The following is an 18,582-nucleotide window of genomic DNA, read 5'->3' as shown; positions in this document are numbered from 1 at the left end:
GTGCTTTTGAAAAAGAATTCAGACACAAAATACTCTTAACTGATCAGCTCAGTGTTTCAGAGTCAACAATGATGTTTGCGCCCCTGTCCGTCAATCTTTCAAAACTTTTCTGTTTGCTAAAAAAGGAGGCTGTCATCCCCCGAAAAATGACATAAGTTATTTCTTCAAGCAGCAATTACAAACCATATTTACGTTTTTTAGTGGCCATAGTATTTATGATGGGAGCAAAGAAGGCACTAGGGTGACAATGTATAAGAGCAGTAAAACCTTACGTAAGGAAGCAGGTTTGGGGGATGGATGGGTCAAATAAATACAGGACTTTTACCCAGGAGACAAGAGTTTGTGTCCCGTTTGAAAATAAAAGTAAACATTGAGTTTCTTTAAACTTTATGGAACAAACGAATCTTAATTACGTTCTGTGTAACATGCATAATCGGAAGGGAAGTAACGTAACAAATGTCCTGATTTGAACCCAAACCACAATCTTTTTCTAAACCTAACCAAATAGTTTTTATGCCTAAACATAACCAAACTGTGGCTATTCCACAACGTTAATGACGTGTTTATAACTCAAACGTTATGTTCTCTGCTTTAGATATTAGGATGCAAAATGCTCCTGTGGGTCGTATTTCCTGTCACCGCTAGGGGGAATAATTTATGAAACGCTCATACTATTAGAGGGTAAGAATAAATGACCTTTATGGTCATATGGTTTGGAGGATTCAAATTCTGTAGCCACATTAGTGGATCTGTAAGGCTGTAATGAAGTGTTTGGAGAAGTGGAAATCACAATTTACTTTGTTGAATCACTCAGTTCAGTTCAGTTCAAATATCCGTGGTCCCTGAATAAGCGGTTGCATCACCGGTCAAATGCACTTCAGTACGTACGTCAGAATGTGGACATATTACTGCTTAACAGATTTTGATTGTTTCTCTTTTGTGGTCTTTTGATATGTTTTTATTGAAGAAGTAATGCACTGTGTATCACAGTTGAGCTGGAAACGTCACCTATAAGGAGAGCTCCGCTGCTAAAAAGCTACTGATTCAGTCAGTGACCATGGTGATTAGCAGCTGATTAGCAGATGCTGGTTTTTAGCAGGTATAATGTTCACCATGTTTCCTATCTTGGTTTAGTGTGCTTACATAGCGCAAGGTATAACTGAGACTGATAAGAATGTCCTAAGTTTTGCAGGTATTTGGTCAGAAAATAGGACAAATGAAAATGTTGACCTGATGATTGGGCTAGAGGAAAAGCCACGGGATCACATATTACAATTAATCCTTAGGGAATGTGTGTACCAAATTCAATAGCAATCCATCCAATAGTTGCTGTCAAACCATGAACCTCAACCTCATTTTTTGTTTTAAAGGCTGTGATAATACAAGAGCGAGAATCTGTCTTCAAAAACACTTCAGGTATCAAAAATTGTATATTTCTCTTGAGTGCTGGTGTTACTGTAGATACCTTTGTAACATTTGTGATGCTAAAGCCTCCATTTGGATGATTCACAGCTCAATTCTTCATGTTCCATTCCACTGGCTCAGGCAGTGCTGCAAGATTTATATGACCCGATTGAGGTCTTAAACATTTTTCCCTGAAGATGAATGTATTGCTATTGGGCAGCTCACAATGTTTCTGTTCAATAATGTTGACAATTTGTACCATTTTGATTTTTACAGGAAATGATTTCAGCAGAACTGAACCAGAGAAATCTCAAACATTGATCAAAACCAGCAGGTCACACAGCAGCCATGTTTGTGTTCTCGAACTGTATTTCTCTCTTATGTTTATTTTTATGCAGGGTGAGCTAAAGTGCAATACCCTTACATCAGGTCGGCTCATTTCACATGAAGCAGTCGTTCATCACTGTAGTTCTGGAGTAGCCCTCCAAGGTAGCAATGGTATCCGTTGTGGTAACCGATCTGGACAGCGCTAATGTAGGTTGGAGATTGTTTCCATATGGGGCCTGTTTTCAAGCAGAGTCAGTTTGCTTGGGTCTAAAAACCAGATTACATTTCATAGTTTTCCCTCTTCAAGCATGCAATGTGAAATAGTTAGTTAAATAGACAACTTTCGCACTAGCAGTCATAACAACACATTCCACCTTTCGCCTTGGCAGATAAATCAACAACAGGTTGCTAGGAATTCTCGAGAGAGAGAGAGAGATGACATTGTATGTTAGGATGAAAACTACCTGACTGATTTCTATCACTGGTTTGAATCATTTAGAATAAATTATGGAAAAAAGCAACCAATGAAATTCAAGGAAAGGAGGACATTTAAATTGTAGATATAACTTGAAATGGAATAACATCTAATAGATTAAGATCGGGCTACAAACATCCTGATAAAAAAACTTAAATAAAAATGTATAGAGCTGAAACAATGAAGTAGTTGACTGACAGAAAATTAATTTTGGTTAATTACTTAAGTATGAATAAAAAACTAACCACTCTGGTTCTAGCTTCTCTAATATGAAGCTTTGCTCTTTTTGTCTGTTTTGTGTAAAGGTTTTGCACTGTTGGTTGGACAATACAAGACACTTGAAAACATAATATTGGGCTCTGGGACATTGTTACAGGTATGGTCAACTATTCTCTGACATTTTATAGACCAAAAACGATTCAACAATTAATTGAAAAAGTTGAAAGAAATCATCTGAAATTAAAAAATAAAATGCTTGTGAATGCTAAAAAGCTAAATTGCTAAAGTTAAACTGGATTGCTGGCATAATTGCGTAAGAAGAAGGTGAAGTAGTGAGAATAGTTGGAAAAGTGGGAATGGTTTTAATTAGAATGAATTTCATTGACATGTTGAATAATACCAATAATGTATTAAACAAATAGTAGTCATAGTATAGCATGTTGAAAAAGTGATAAAAAGTCATAGTATAGTATGTTGAAAAAGTGATAAAAAAGTGATAGTATAGTATGCCAGAGAAAGTCTGGAAGAACTGGGGATCAATCCAAGGGTGAGTTGGAGTAGTATGTCGAAAAGTGATAAAAAAAAAAAAGTCATGGTATAGTATGTTGAAAAAAGTCATAGTTTAGTATGTCAATAAAGTGATCAAAGTATGTCAAAGAAAGTTGGGAAGAACATGATTTGACATAATATGTCAAAAAAGTAATCAAAACGTCATAGTATAGTATGTCAAAAATTGTCATAGTATGTCGAAAAAAGTAAAATCATAGTATGTCAAAGAAAGTCGGGAAGTACATGCAAACTATAGACAAAAACAGCCATACCAGACTGGGATTTGAACCTGGATCAGAGTCTGTAGTTTCTACTTGATGGAGCACGTTGGAGTGGTATTTAACCACTAAGCCACTGTGTCACTAACATTGCATGTTGAAAACAAGTCATAGCATAGCATGTCGAAAAATATTCATAGTATAGTATGACAAAAAAAGTGATAAAAAAAGTCATAGTGTAATATGTCGAAAAACGTCATAGTATAATATGTCAAAAAAGTTATAAAAAAAAGTCATAGTATAGTATGTCGAAAGACGTGATAGTGTAGTATGTCAAAGAAAGTCTGGAAGAACATGCAAACTTCACACACAACAGCTAGCTCAGTCTTGGAATTCGAACCTACGTCAGAGCCTACAGTTCCTACTTGATGGTGCTAACTAGAACAGGAATTAACCACTAAGCCACTGTGTCCCCTATGCAGTGTGTTGAAAAAAGCCACAAAATCATAGTATACTATAGTGAAAAAAGTCATAGTATGTCAAAAGAAGTCATAAAAAAGTCATAGTATAGTATATTGAAAAAGGTCGTAGTATAGTATTTCGAAAAAAGTCATAGTAAAGTATGTCAAAAAAAAATTATAGTATAGAATTAGATTTTTTTTTTACAAAAGTCATGGTATAGTATGTCGAAAGTAGTCACAGTATGTCGAAAAAAGGGAAAGTATAGTATGTCAAAGAAAGTCGGGAAGAACATGCAAACTACATACAAAAACTACCAGCCCAGACTGGGAATTGAACCTGAGTCAAAGTTGTTGGAGCAGTGTTAACCACTAAGCCACTGTGTCACCAATTCAGCATCTTGAAAACAGTTATAGCATAGTATGTCGAAAAAAGCCATTAAAAAGTCATAGTACGGTAGGTTGAAAAAAGTCAGTATGTATGGTATAAAGTATGTCGACAAAGCGTGATAAAAAAAAAATTTATATCTTTACCCATGAAGCTCGCTGTAACAAGGTCATATTTTGCCTGATATTAGCATTTGAGTTATTCCACGACATAGGTATGCACCGATCCAGTGCTGATATCAGATATCAGGCTCATACGGACTCAATAATCTGGATTGGGTATTGTTGACAATCGGGCTGATCTATTCAATTCAATTCTATGTTTATATACTGCATACATTATGTACTGGAATTTAAATCCCTGTTAAATAATGACCAATGTGTTGCTGCATTTAAAAGGTTTACACTTGAATTCGAAATTCCTGTTCATTTTGAAGATTTTTTACCAAGTTGCCTGTGCATGATTTATTGTTTAATACATAACAATTCAGTTAATTTATATTTATGTATTTATTTGTTACAAACTTTGTTTTACAAAGTTGGGAAAGCAATGTTTAAGTCGAGCCTGATGTTTCCATTCACATAAAACAATGAACCCAGTCACTTCTACACAGTGAGGCATAATATAGTCTCGCATTGCCAGAACCTACTCCACAGCACTGCCGGGTAAGGTCTGGCCCCTCCACACATACCTTCCTGGATAGGAGGAAAAAAAGCCTGCCTTGTTGCACGATACAAATTTTCTTCGAAGCTTGCTAGCTCAAAGTTTGTTGTAGTTTCCCGAAACGAATCAAGTTCTGCAAGGCGAGGGACATCTGGCGATTATCCATTAAATGAACTGACGTCGATCCAGACTAGGCATAATAAAACACTGGTATCAGATCGGTACTCACTATCGGCCGATACCCAAAGCCCAGGTATTGGTGTCAGGACTGCAGGAGTGGGATCGGTGCATCCCTTATTCCACATCTTACAAGCCCTGACTGAAAAATCTATAGATAGACAGAATAATGTATAGATTTTGGAGCAGGAGCATCTTAGGCTGAGAGGTTTAAAAAAAAACTTTGACAAAGCTATGTGTAGTCCAGCCTTTACAAGTAATACTGTGTAGGTAAAACAGAATATTTCCTTCACATAACATTAAAAGTAACATATTTATATATCTTTAAATAGTCTCAACTACCCCCCCCCCTCATCTGCATATGAAAATTACAGCAATATTCCACTTTTAGATCATTGTAGTCTTTGAAATGTATATGAAGTTTTTTGTACTTGGTTTGCCAGAATAAAGGACTCTTTCTCTGCATAGCAATTAGTGCCCCCCCTCACTTCCCTTTTTCTTTCCTCAAACACTTGCCTCACTTCCTGCCCCATCAGTCCACAAATGAGCCTCTATCTACCCCAACTTCTATCAGGGCGGGCTCTTTGACCTCTCCTCTTTCCCTACTTGAAACAGGCTACGCTGCGTGATGTGGAGGCCCATATGTGTGCACGCCTAAGCTCGACCCCTGCAGTGAGCTTGCCGCACCATATTCCACGTTCCAAAGTTACAGAGCTCCTGCAGCGATTCTGGCATTGCTTCAGAGGATGACAGCCAACGGTGGGGGAGCTTCAACTGGAGGATGTGTCCAGCCTCCCCGCCATGCTGGGTCCCAGGTGTGCATCCTTTCATGGACATAATATGTTCTTTTTTTTTTACCATTACTCTTTTGTGCATTCTAGGTGAATTAGCATATGATGCAAGTGCAGCTACAACTGGGGACTGGAGTAGAGTAAACTGAGAAGGTTAATAGAGTAAATGTAAATCAATACAATTTCTGGAACAAGAAGCAAGCATTCAAGTAAGGCCTTAGCTTGTCTCTCCTCTTTCATTAAATAAAATCAACAGTTCTAGTTAGATGTTGCCGGTGTCAAGCATAGACATCTGGAGGCACTGGGGAAAAGTAGAGGATTATGCTTAACTTTGCAAAGACACTATTATTTTACACATATAGCACCAATTAGACAGCACTTGATGTCAGTGTGAACAGGGATTGACGGCCAGGCATCAGCAATATAATACCTCATTTAATCCATTTATTAATTAATGATATGAGATATGTAGATGTATATGTGGCATGTTAAAAGTGCCAAGCAAAAAAGGCTGTCTGGAGAGTAAGAGCCATAAAAAGCAATGATTAGTTAAGACCCACACCCCCTTGAACAAGACAATTTGACTAAGGATTTGTATTTAATATGCAAAGACTGAACAAATATTTTACCAGTACAGTCTTCAGTAGCAAAGGCAGGAGGTGTGTAAACCTGATGAATGACTTGACATTCAATTTCAATGGTTTATGCTAGAGTAGTAAAAACGACAATGCTAGGCTCCTGTTTGCTGCTGTTATTTTTAAATCATACTTGTGTGACTTACAAAGCCATGTTCTCCTGTGCCACTGCACTGAATGCCAACTGAAAACATTGGGATTAGTCATTCAATATTTTCAATCTTTGTCTAGTACATTTTTTTTTTAGAAATTATTGGGATTTGTGATTACAGTCATAATATTGATTCATGTGTGGGCAGCAGCAATTTCACTCATGTGGAACTGCGGTTTGAAATACAGTTCTCAACAAAGGGCAAACAGTTACTGACAAAGCAATTTTCCACTCAAGGTCTCCATAATACATTAAGGTTTAACTTAACCCCATAGATCATTGTATGAAAACCAAACTATATTTCATCACTGGCTGGATTCCTCCCATATGACAAGACTGTAATTACAACAGAAAGTAAATAAAAAGCCTCTTTCAATGCAGTAATGTAAGAAACTTAAGTGGAGAAAAACACCTGCGAACCGATTGACCTCAGCTTAATCACTTTGCCTTGTTGAAGACTTGACAGGAACAAGAAATAACAGTTCTTTGACTTTAGTGGACCTGAAGGTCAGACACGGTGCAATAGGTGAGTAGTTTTGTTTTGGCTCTGTACTTCAGCACATTGGATTAAACGATAGCAACTGCTGTCAGTGTCATGATTTTCGAACAGCAGCAAAAAATAAATTGAGACAAATGTCAATATTCTCTACCAGTGTGCTTTTTTTTTTAGCCATGCGTGTATGTTGATATCCAGAAGATGGCAGTCACACACAGTGGTACACAAACATTTAAAAAAATAAAAACAGGGATTTTGCGTGAACCTGCCCCGATTAAAACCCGGGGGAATTTGGGGAATTTAACAGCCTGGTCTGGGTCTGGCAGAGAATCAAAGCTCTACGATAAAGTACTGACTTTCAGCTTTAACTTAAAGCTGCAGTTACCCTCAGCTTTTTAGACTCTTTCAGCTCATTGTTTTTGCAGCCCCCAACTTTACTGTTTTGAGTCATTCTCATCGCTAGGTGCAGTGAGAAATGTGCTCTTGTTGCACCTGTAACCACACCCAAAGATGATGTCACGGTGTACTGGAGTACACCTGTACATCACTGCAGCAAGGTGAGAAATTCAACCATTGTAGAGCAGAAGATTTTCAAGGGGTGTTTGGTTACTCTTTAATAAGGTGATATATCAAAGATAACAACTGGTGGTGCTGCCCCCAAGTGGCCAGAATGTGTTTTAATTAATGTAGATTTAAAAAGGTTTACATCCACATTCAATAAACTGTTCAGAAATGTCAGCCTTTTTATACATAGTCCCCAAGTGTAAAACAAAACAACCTACCAATCCTTATCTGTTCACCCACAAAGCCTGAAAGTTATACTCTTTGATTTATTCAAACCCCTCAGTGTGCTGAAGTAAAGCGAAAACAACAACAAAAACTGTCACTGCCCCAATACTGACACACAGTGTTCTGTGGTTGATCTCTAAAACTGGACAAAGAATGAGTGGAATGCGTTGATAAGACATTTTTCACACATTTGGACAGTTGATGCAGATCATGGTTTGAACTGGTCTTTATTCCTTAGGTTGCTTAGCGTGGTGGCAGGAAAGGGAACGGCTGAAAACAATATGGGCAAGTCTTTTATCAGACATCTGTCATCTCATCTTCCATTTCATCCCCCTCTGTTTCACCTTCTGCCTCGCCTTCTTCTTCCTCTTCCTCCTCTGATGTCATGTCCAGCTCATCCATCTGGGAGACGCACTTTGGACACGAGCAGACAAACAGGTAGTTCTCCCTGGGAAGAAAATGTTCAACAAGTCACATTGTTGCACATCTTACAAGAGCTGAAATTAATCAGAAGCCTTTTACACACTTCTGTTAACAAATGTGGTGCTGCACAACACAGCAAACAAGTGTTTAATACTTGTGGTGCAATTAATACTTTTTCTTTGTTTTAAAGATAATTTTTTGGGGCATGTTAAGCCTTTATCTTTAAAGGACAGCTGAAGACATGAAAGGGGAGACAGAGGGGGAATTACATGCAGCGTCAAGGAGTAAACCTCTATATATATGGGCGCGCGCTCTACCAGGTGGGCTACCCAGGCGCTCGCAATTAATACTTTTAAATCAGTGGGTGTGATGTAACATCATTATATTAGGCATTCATTCACACCACCAACCTGGAGTGTAACTGCACCTTTTCAAGGCTGAGAGGTATCACAGAATGCTGTAAAAACTCAACTTGCTGAGACTTGCAAAGTAAACTTTCCCGACTGAGTGTTGGAATGTAATTCAAAGATGGATTGACGTTATGTTGATCAATGAGGAGCGTAAGCACAGGAGTAGTCCTCAGGTCCCTGGCATCTCTGCCTCATGACTCCCCATTATTGCCTGGAAAGGCTTTATATTGATCCAGATGGAATTCGTAACAGTATGTTCAGTTCTAGTGAATCATCTGAGGGATTACAGATGCTTACCTCAGAATTTTGTGTCTGCTATGACGGCTTCGGTCCCGCTGACAGCAGTCCAAATAACTGATGCAGATCTCCTGAGAATTACAAACAGTTGAACTGGCTGAAGAACCAGAATAGCCTTATAGTTAGTTAGTTAGTTAGTTTTAATCCTGTGTCTTTGTGCTAATCATTCATCATCTCTTGCTATATGCCACATATGTGTATCAGAGTATTTTTACATCAAAATCCCTGTCTTTTCTCTCTCCTGTAAAAGAGTTTCAAACGTTTGATGACTCATCCTAGGCTAAACTCCAAGCCTGCCGACTTTTTAGCGGTCCAATCAAGTGCAACGGATTTATTTTAAATCCCTTTTCTAACTGTCCATAGCTCAAATATTCTGTTTCACTGGGAAATATGTCACAGTACAGAAGCTAAAAACGCTCCAACTTCTGTTTCAACACTTAGAGTTCAGTCCCATAAAACATGATACTGGTATTTTTCAAATGGCAGAAATAATTCAGGTTTTTGTATAGTTTCTCATGCAGGAAGTCACTGTGTCCTTCCGTCTTACTACTGGTGAAATCTTACACAAAGCGCTCCTGTCTTAGCGAGCACTCAAAGGACAGCTTTGCTGTGAAAGAAGCACTGCTGCTCTGACATTACTGTGCCATGCAGATGCAAGGCTTCTCAATCTTTCTGACAGCTTGACAAACCAATTCCAATCCTCAAAGTCTCAGCCTTCTAATACTGTCTGACAAGGGAGCACACAAAGCTAGAGAGGGATGTTCTGTCCCGTCTATCCCTGGCCAGACATTATCACTCCAAACCCAGACATGTGAGCTGACCTCTCCTGGGTTGATGTCACTAAGGGCACTGAGCTGAAGCAGGAAATTGTTGTCAGGGAAGGACGCCTCTGCGTTGGGAATGCAGCTGTGGTTACCTGCAGGGGGGCGAGAAGACAAAAAAGACAAGGGGTTATCAGACGGTGTCTTGACCAGAGTACCAGTCCCTTTGAACTGAATTGACAGCGCTCATAACATGGAGATAATCTGCACTTACATGAGCTTTGAAGCAGAAAAAGTCCAGAGCCCTCACAGTTTAGAAAGTCTCCCGTTTCTACAGAGAGAAGAGACAAATGATGCACATTTCTGGCCTTTGTTGAGATCTGAACACCGGTTACATAATCACAGTAATGGCATTCGGGACAACACAGACAACAAATAATAAAACACTCATACAATTGCAAATCTGTTCAATTGAGACAGAAATAATTGACTCCAAAAAAATACTGCAAGACTGAGATAAAACTGTGACCTTTCTCAATGTCCTTGTATAGCTGGTCGATAAAAGAGTCCAATTGCTCCTTCTGCTGGGCAGGAAGCTCAAGTGCATCACAGGCATGAACCCACCGACTCAAGGAGCTGAATTGAAAAATAGAGCACAAAGAAAGAGAAGTTTTGAGCCGAACTAAGATCCAGAGCCGTCATAAGAACAGGACAAGAGAGGCGAGTGTTTACCTGGTACCGATGCCTTGTCCGTTGGTTCCCACAAGAGCGAACAGAGAGCGGAAACCCTCAGGGACAAACCACTGCAAAACAATCACATCTTTACTGATCCGTGCCAAAGAATCATCAATTTTATTTACTTTCACACTAAAGGTCAGAGTTCGGCGTCAACTGCAGCATCTTGTGCTGTGTGTTCACTTTCCAGTTGCATCAGCATAAAAACATTAGTCGGGAAAACACAGAGTTCAATAACGTATCATCACATCTTAACATACATTTCTGTAACAAACTGCCTGTGTGATAAAGGTTTCCTACAACACAATCAGCATGACACACAGGTAATTTCAGATGACATTTATATTGTAAGATTGATTTACATTTAGGGGACAAAAGTAACCCAAATAAAAATCAGGGAACTAAACAGCCTAAAACTCATCACTGACTTGCTGTTATTAGCTGCCCATAGCAAAAAGGTCCAAGATTTAACATGGAGCCTCATTGTAACATGAGAATAATCTGCAACAATTATTAATAATAATAATAATAATAATAATAATAATAATAATAATAATAATAATAATAATAATAATTAATCGATTAGTTAAATGTTGCTAAATTGCCAAAAAAATAACTTGAAGATTCTCAAATGTGAATGTTTGATGTTTTTCTTTGTCTTCTATGACAACAAACTGAAACCTTTTTAGTTTGGACCATTAGCACTTTCAGATATTGTGATGCCATGGTTCACTTTTTACATTTTAAAGACCAAACTATTAATTGATTCTAAGAAATAGTTTGATATTTTGGAACACACTAATTTGCTTTCTGGCCAAAAGTTAGATGAGGATATCGACAGCACTCATGTGTGTGCAGTAAATGTGAAGCCACAGCCAGGCGACAGCTAGCTTAGCTTAGCATAAAGACTGTAAACAGGGGCAAACTGTTAGCCTGGCTCTGTCTGACACTAAAACAAATGTGCCACGCAGCACCTCAGTGGGTTATGTGCTTGAGATTTTCTTGGCCGGGCACAGTGACTACCTGGAGTCTTGTTGTCACTGTGAGGTAACCAGACAACCAGCAGAGACTCCAGGTAGTCACTGTTCCTGGCCAAGAAGTAGTCCAGCACATAACGACCTGTCCAACAACTTTTTTTTACAGATTAAAACACAATATAACGTGTTAGTGAGTTTTAGAGGTAGGTTGTTTTTTTTTTTTAAACTTTGGACAGAGCCATGCTAGTATTTTCCCTGTTTCCAGTCTTTATGATAAGCTAAGCTAACAAATTGCTGGCTGTAGCTTCATATTTAGCGTGCAGATATAAGAAAGGTATCAATGTTCTCATCCAACTCTCGGCAAAAAAGTGAATATGTGTATTTCAAGAAAATTATTATTTGATTAATTGATGATGAAAAAACTAATTGTTAGTTGCAGCACTGGAGCTGTAAAGTATTTGGGAAGACATGAAAAAACAAGCAGTTGTTACATTTGAACTATTCTTTCTTACCCGACTCAGATGCTCATCATAAAGTGCTGATTTAAAAAGGCTGTGCAACAAGACCAGCTGCCCCTATAGAAACAATGTTAGACAGATAAAAATGACATTTCACGTAACAGAAAACATACATCATAGATGGCCACAGTGGGAGTTAAACCTCAGGAGAGAGTAACACGGAATTTGCTTTGCCTACTGAGCCGTAAACAACTGCGATTAGCATAAGAGCAGAAATGCCAGACTTCATACATTTTGCACCTCAACAGTTTCATATTTCCAGGCGGAGTAGCATGATGGTAACTTACTCTGAACTTCTCTCCCAGGAGCTTATGGGCGATCTCCTCTTCCTCATTACCTGTCCGGCTGCAGAAGTGTGAAAACAGCTTCTGCCAGTGTGCTTTGTCTTTGGCCTGGATGACATAAACAATACATTTTAATTTAACAATCATTGTGTCACATTTAGTTATTATAGTGTATTCTATTGTTAGTATGCAGTTTCTTTGATACACATGAGTAATGTTTCAATGTAGGGCTGCAACTAACAATTATTTTCATAGTCGATTAATCTGTTGATTATTTTCTGGATTAATTGGATTAGTTGGTTTGTCTATAAAATGCCAGAAAATGGTGAAAAATTTCAATCAGTGTTTTGTCCACAACCCAAAAATATTGAGTTTACCGTCACAGACGAGTGAAGAAACTAGAAAATATTCACATTTAAGAAACTGGGATCTGACAATTTTTACTTTTTTAGATAAAAACAAAATGACTCAAACCGATTAAACAATTATCAAAATAGTTGGCGATTATTTTAAAAGCTGACAACTAATCGGTTAATCAATGCCCCTTGTCTTTTGAAGACTAATGAAAACTAAACTCCTAGTGGTGTCTACACCAAGACAGGAAGCCATTTGTAGCTTTTTACTTTGTGCCGATTAATTCTAGCTTTCATTAACTTGAAAATTGCCACACCTTGATTTAATATGTATACATGAAGCCCCTATCTGTTGTCTTTTATTCTTGATTCACTGTGCCAAATTAAATCTGAAATAACAGATCAGCACCGTATAAAGTTCATGTGGGAACTTGACAGCAAACTGTTGCCTATTTACACATCCTGCAGACACAGAGCAGCATTAGCATTCATTTGGAGTTATGTTTATGACCACCTAAAGAATGCAAGTGCAATATTCACCCTCCTTTTAGCTTTGTTTTGGTCTCTGTTAACTCCTGAGGGAAACATCTGGCTCTTCACCTGCTAAATGCTCCACTATGTCCAACACTATCTGCTGTTTGGTGTTGAGCAAGTAGTGTGCAGTGAGTTTGTTAGTTGTTGTTTTTTATAAACAGCTGCCTGCTGCAGCTGCAAACAAGGTCGATGAGAGTTGCGAGAGTGAACCAAAACAGTAAAGTTATGGCTGTAAAAACCAAAACAATGAGCTGAAACGTGCAAAAACACTGTGGAGCTGAGGGGAACTGCAAAGTCTATGAAAATTCCCTGTGGGTTCATCGCTACAAGCAACACCTTTTCGTATCGTGGACATCTATTGTTTATATAAAGACAGTTATTAGAGCAACTGAATCAAATAAGTATGTGCAGCACATCATGTTTTGTTTACGGTCAGTCGCTTTAATTTCATGAGAGCAAAGTCTATTAAAAATGTCCTCTCACCAGCTTACCACATTACAAAAATAATTCCCACATCCAGCTTTCTTATTTAGGACATCTGTATTAGTCAGGGCAAAGTTAATTTCAAGCTAGGTTTAACACCCATCCAAACATTATGGGGTGTGGGTGATAAAAATCTAAATTACATGCAGCATGTTATGTCTTTTTTTACGACAAGGTGTTTGTATTGTGTTTTTTATATGATTAGTACACACACCAGAATAAATGGAACCCCCCCACATTATTTATACTCAATGATTTAGGAGCTAAAAGTAATCAGAGACTCGCCTGTTTGACCACAGCTACCATTCTGGCCATGAGCATGATGCTGGAAGTCTCTGGGGGATAATGCATACTCCTGAAGAGAAGACAAATCTTCATTGAGGTGAATGACATTTTAAACAGAAAATCATTACAATGAAAATATCTATAAAATGCTGTCTGACCTCCATGCATCTTTCAGCTTGTTGATGGGGTGGTCCGGATCGTCCTGGGAGGAACCCAAACACAGAACTCGATGGTACTGATCAGCGGCAGCTTGTCGACACTCGCTGCTACAGTACATCACCTGCAGAGAAGGAGAACTCTTTATATCAATCAGAAAACACTGAAAACGACCAAAAAAAAAAAAAATAATAATTTCAAGTGACAGATATTTAAAGTGTATTAAACATATAATAAACTTTGGGTGTGACTAGAAATATCATATTTCCTAAGAAAAGCTAAAAATGTAAGCAATACTTTTTATTTTCTAAAGCTATCACAGTAAATAGACAAAATCCGGGACATCTTTATCCTTTTTTTATAATGGAGTTGATAAAGCTTCCTCCATGGAAAGTTGTACGATAATATAACGTTAGCCTTTATTGTCTTTATTTGTCTTTCGAGAGAACACAGGTAACGTAGCGACACACAGCCTCTCCACATACACACAATATATCCGTAAACATGTACAATTAAACTACAGTGAACATTCAGTAACACAGAAAGATCCATATACACCAGCATATACACACCAAGATATTGCATATTCCCCCCCAATAAAAGGCAGTTATACTTAAGGAAGAATGAGAGTATTTATAATATTACTGTTTTATATTTAAATCTCTCCTAAAACACATTCATTTTAATTGCATTTTCTTAAATTGTTTTATTTTGTGCATTTACTGCATTTGTTCTTTTAATTGCATTCATTAAATTGCTTTTTATTTTAATCTTACATTTGTATTTCATTTCACTTTTGTGAAGCACTCTGTAATTAATAATTTAAATACTGTTATTATTATTAGCTTCTGGAACCCAAATCGGATAGTTTAAACTGTTTTCTAGTGGCCAACAGTTATGCAATACTGCAAGTACAAAGAAACCACCATGGGTAAACAGTTGTTTGAGTTTTTCACTTTGGTTATTTAAAAAAATAAACAAGACAGATTAGCTTACTGATCCATAGTACAATACTGGCCTCTAAAAATCGATCAGGTAGTCATGTCGCCCACCATCAACCTCAGTGGAAGTTCTTCCCTGACCTCAGCTGACCTAAAATCAATATGTTTCTTGTCTTATATTGATCTGACCACTTTTTCAGGGCATTTTTCCTTCTGTAAGAAACATATGACACCTTCTACAGTTAAAACAACTTCACTGGACTGGAATAACCTGGCATTGAGGGCAGGCTTGGTGCAGCTCTGGTCGAACACGGCAGAGCTCCGGGTGAGGAAGGCTGAGTCCAGGGTTGCCGCTGAGTCTCCTCGCATTCTCCTCTGCAGTCTCCAGAGCACGTAAGCAGTACTCGCAGGCTAAAAAAAGGACACAGTGCAGCAGCAGAGCAGATGAGCAGAGGTAAAACATTACTGCAGAGTAGACCCTGTTGGTTTAAGATGTTTAAGCTTCATCCTAGGGTTGCACGATATTGACAAAATGTGATATTGCGATATCGATTATGAATATTGCGATATAGATATTAATTTAGATATTTTTAATTGTGTCAAATTACAAAACGTTATGGGAAAACGCATCAAAATAGATTCATAACAAATAAAACAAGTTTTCTTACAACACAAGGTTTATTTCACCTGACTGGTACAACATGAATAAATAAATAATGACCATGTCTACAGAACAGGACATGTTTTACTGGTTGTACAGTATAAAATATATAAATAAAGAGAACAGGACAACTTTTCTTTCGCTTTTCCGATTCGTTCCATTTTGTTGTCTCTATCTATTTCTTCACTTACACTGTCGAACTAAGCACACACGTGGTACGCTACATAGGGTTTGTCACGTAGTGGACCCGTGCACTAACGTGTACTAACATCTGCAAGTGGCACGGTAACTGGCCAATGAAATGATCATGATAGCGTTTCAAGCGGGCTCTAAATCAAACACAACTAAGCCAACGGACGGGACGCAGCGCTCCACAGTATAAACAAAATATTGCATACTTATTGCGACACTTTCGATATAATATTGTGATATAACGTGATATTGCGATAACGATATGGAGTCGATATATCATGCACCCCTACTTCATCCAAGATCGAACTCCTCCTAAAACCATAATGTATCCATTATTTGTCAAGTCTGATAACACGCATGCTTTTGTCGTCCCTGTGTGGACGGTCTACAATATATTGTTCTATATTATTCATGCAACATGTCATTCCTTCTTAATTAATGCAAGATGCAGTTAAAAAGTCCACATACCCCACTCCCTCCCCATGTCTTGTCTCTCCACACTGTCAGCTCTGGAATAAAGGCAAATGCCAAAAAAAAAAAAATGTGTAGAACGTGTTGTGTGTATTTAAATAGAGTCGACATCTCACCTTTATATTTATACAAAGCATTCCACAGGAACTGGGCAGAGACCAGAGGCCGTTCCAAAAAAATGGTGTCTCCCTTCTTAATGCTCTTTTTAGCGAAGAGACCCTTACCCTGAAGCATGAATAACAAAACATTACTGTTGCGACCGTTTGCACCAATCTTTCAAAAAACACAGCAGCCTCGGCCTCTTTTACATGTAAACCCACCTACAGCAGAATCTCTAAGCTGGTACACTCTCGGAGGCAGAGATGTGCTCAGAGATGCTGGGTAATGGTAAGGTTGAAACTTTCTCCCAATTTCTCATGTTGTCATTGGCCTTTTGATCTGTATCTTTCAGATCATTACCACCAGAATATTTCCTTATAAATTATTGTTTGTGTTTTATTTTACCCTCATAAATATTATTTCATTATATATCATATTTAAAGGCTTTTAAGTGGAGGATTCCTGCGACCCTGCAGGGGAGAAGCTGGCATACATAATGAATACATTTCTTATTAACAAAAATTACAATAGACATCACTGAGTGAAATAATGTGTCTCTTGTCTCCTAAAAAAGCCTGCTTTGTTTCAATGGCAATGCCATGTTTATTGGTTTATGCTGAACTTTGTGAGCTTAGTGTTAATCCCATACATCAATATTGTCTGGGCACAATGACAAGAATAAGCAACGTTTATTTAATCAATTTTAAATACAATTTTTAATTAAATTTGGTCAATGAAGTTAAATTACTTTCTCCATGCATATCATACCATAACACGGTTTAAGGGTGTAAAATGGTGGATGTTGTGCCTTAGCTTACTCACTTTTGGTTGACGTGAAAACACTAAACGTACAGACCAGTAGCTCACTGGTAGTTCTGGACACAGACAGATCTATAATGATCAGGTCCTGTCAGAAAACGTCCGGTCCAGATCCTGCAGTCCTGTCTGAGCCCAGCAGGCTGTGATCCGCACTGACAGCCGACATGCGACTAACACAGCTCTGCTAAAGAGCCAAATAAAGCCACAGATCTGTCGAAATCTCTTTAGTCTGGCAAACTCCAAACCGCCTTACCTTAATATTGTCTATAAATCGGACATCCACGCAGGTGGACACTTTACCGGGGTCCACGCAGAAGGAAAACATGTCATCCAGGGGAGCAGCCATGTTTCTGAGTGACGACCTTTGTCCTTTCAACTCTGACACTGACGTTTAATCTCCACCCGAGGCAGCAGCGGCCTCTGGTGGCGGACACATGAGCTGCAGGTCTCTCCCACGGCTCAACGTGGAAAGTTCATTGTTTTATTGTATTATATTTATTGAGTAAAACAAAAAAAAATAAGCATTAGTAAAACTATTTTGTGAGCTGAAAATATAACTTAAATATATAACTTTAGAGAATATGCAATAAGATAATAGAGTATATTAACAAACATTAGCTCCGGAACTGTCAAAAAGAAATATATTGAAGATATATAAAATATTCACAAATGTGACATATTTAGCAAAGAACCATCTAGAAAGGAATAAATACCACAATATCACATTCATACATACGACTCGTTACTTTTGCCTTCACTGGTCACAACTGGCAGGTAAAAGATACTATATGGGTGCAAGTAATTCTTTTTATTAGGCTATCAATTAATCTGTTGATTTTTTTCTTGAAAACAGTTAACATTTTCTGAAGCCAAAGGGTACATTACCCCAAGGTGAAAAATTACTTTTAAGATTGATCAATTATAGAAATAGTTGCAGATTAATTTTCTAAATGGAGAAGATGGTGCCGGGGACAGCTGCTGTGTCTCGAGCTCCTCCTCGACTTTGCTCTTTTTTTCTTGCTTATTTAGTTTTATGTGTTACTTATTTTGTCTTATGCTCTTAATTATTAATTTATTTTTTTGCTTGCATGATTTTCTTTTTTATATCAATATAATGAGCATTGTTGGAGGGAGCCTGACAGCTAAGATTTTCATTGCCAACAACTGCTTCTCTGAATTGTTTTGACAATAAAAAGCTTAAAGGTGCTGTAGGTAGGATTGTGAAGATCCAGGATTTAGCCAAAGAATTTGAACAGACAACTTCTCAGTCCCTCCCCCCCTTTCTACTAAAGCCCAAACGTCTCCTAAGCCCCTCCCCCACGAGGGAGAATGAATGTGTGCCTGAGCAGTGATTGACATGCAGTGATTGGCCAGGATTGGTGCATCTGAACAGGGAGCTGTGGATTTTTGCAAATCACACTACAGGCTGTAGGTGGTGCCAGA

At 38.1% G+C, this 18,582-nt stretch overlaps 1 protein-coding gene and 1 long non-coding RNA gene across 2 annotated transcripts; one reads left to right on the top strand and one right to left on the bottom strand.

The window, feature by feature from the left end:
• Nucleotides 1–2,699: 2,699 nt before the first annotated feature.
• Nucleotides 2,700–14,175, top strand: LOC116052589. The gene is made up of 3 exons (XR_004105615.1): nucleotides 2,700–2,846; nucleotides 2,978–2,982; nucleotides 14,165–14,175. It is a non-coding gene; the product is annotated as an uncharacterized LOC116052589 (long non-coding RNA).
• Nucleotides 6,256–17,533, bottom strand: smyd5 (SMYD family member 5). Its single transcript, XM_031303391.2, has 13 exons — nucleotides 17,393–17,533; nucleotides 16,338–16,446; nucleotides 15,169–15,308; nucleotides 13,959–14,080; nucleotides 13,801–13,870; nucleotides 12,149–12,253; nucleotides 11,856–11,918; nucleotides 10,364–10,434; nucleotides 10,161–10,267; nucleotides 9,906–9,962; nucleotides 9,692–9,786; nucleotides 8,871–8,941; nucleotides 6,256–8,188 (listed from the first exon to the last, which is right to left on the bottom strand). The coding sequence occupies exons 1-13, from the start codon at nucleotides 17,483–17,485 to the stop codon at nucleotides 8,038–8,040; spliced, it is 1,254 nt and encodes a 417-aa protein (XP_031159251.1). The 5' UTR covers nucleotides 17,486–17,533; the 3' UTR covers nucleotides 6,256–8,037.
• Between the last annotated feature and the right edge of the window lie 1,049 nt (nucleotides 17,534–18,582).

Source organism: Sander lucioperca, chromosome 1 (assembly GCF_008315115.2).
Source record: "Sander lucioperca isolate FBNREF2018 chromosome 1, SLUC_FBN_1.2, whole genome shotgun sequence".
Classification (NCBI taxonomy): Eukaryota; Metazoa; Chordata; class Actinopteri; order Perciformes; family Percidae; genus Sander; species Sander lucioperca.
The sequence above is the reverse complement of the archived record's forward strand: the minus strand, read 5'-3'. Positions and strand labels throughout refer to the sequence as shown.

Excerpts from the sequence above, each read along its gene's own strand:
- smyd5 (XM_031303391.2), bottom strand. The coding sequence starts at position 17,485 with ATGGCTGCTCCCCTGGATGACATGTTTTCCTTCTGCGTGGACCCCGGT. Across the intron at positions 9,787-9,905 it reads TTTTCTGCTTCAAAGCTCAT|GTAACCACAGCTGCATTCCC; the intron begins GTAAGTGCAGAT and ends GCCCCCCTGCAG. Across the intron at positions 8,189-8,870 it reads AGCAGACACAAAATTCTGAG|GGAGAACTACCTGTTTGTCT; the intron begins GTAAGCATCTGT and ends TTTTCTTCCCAG.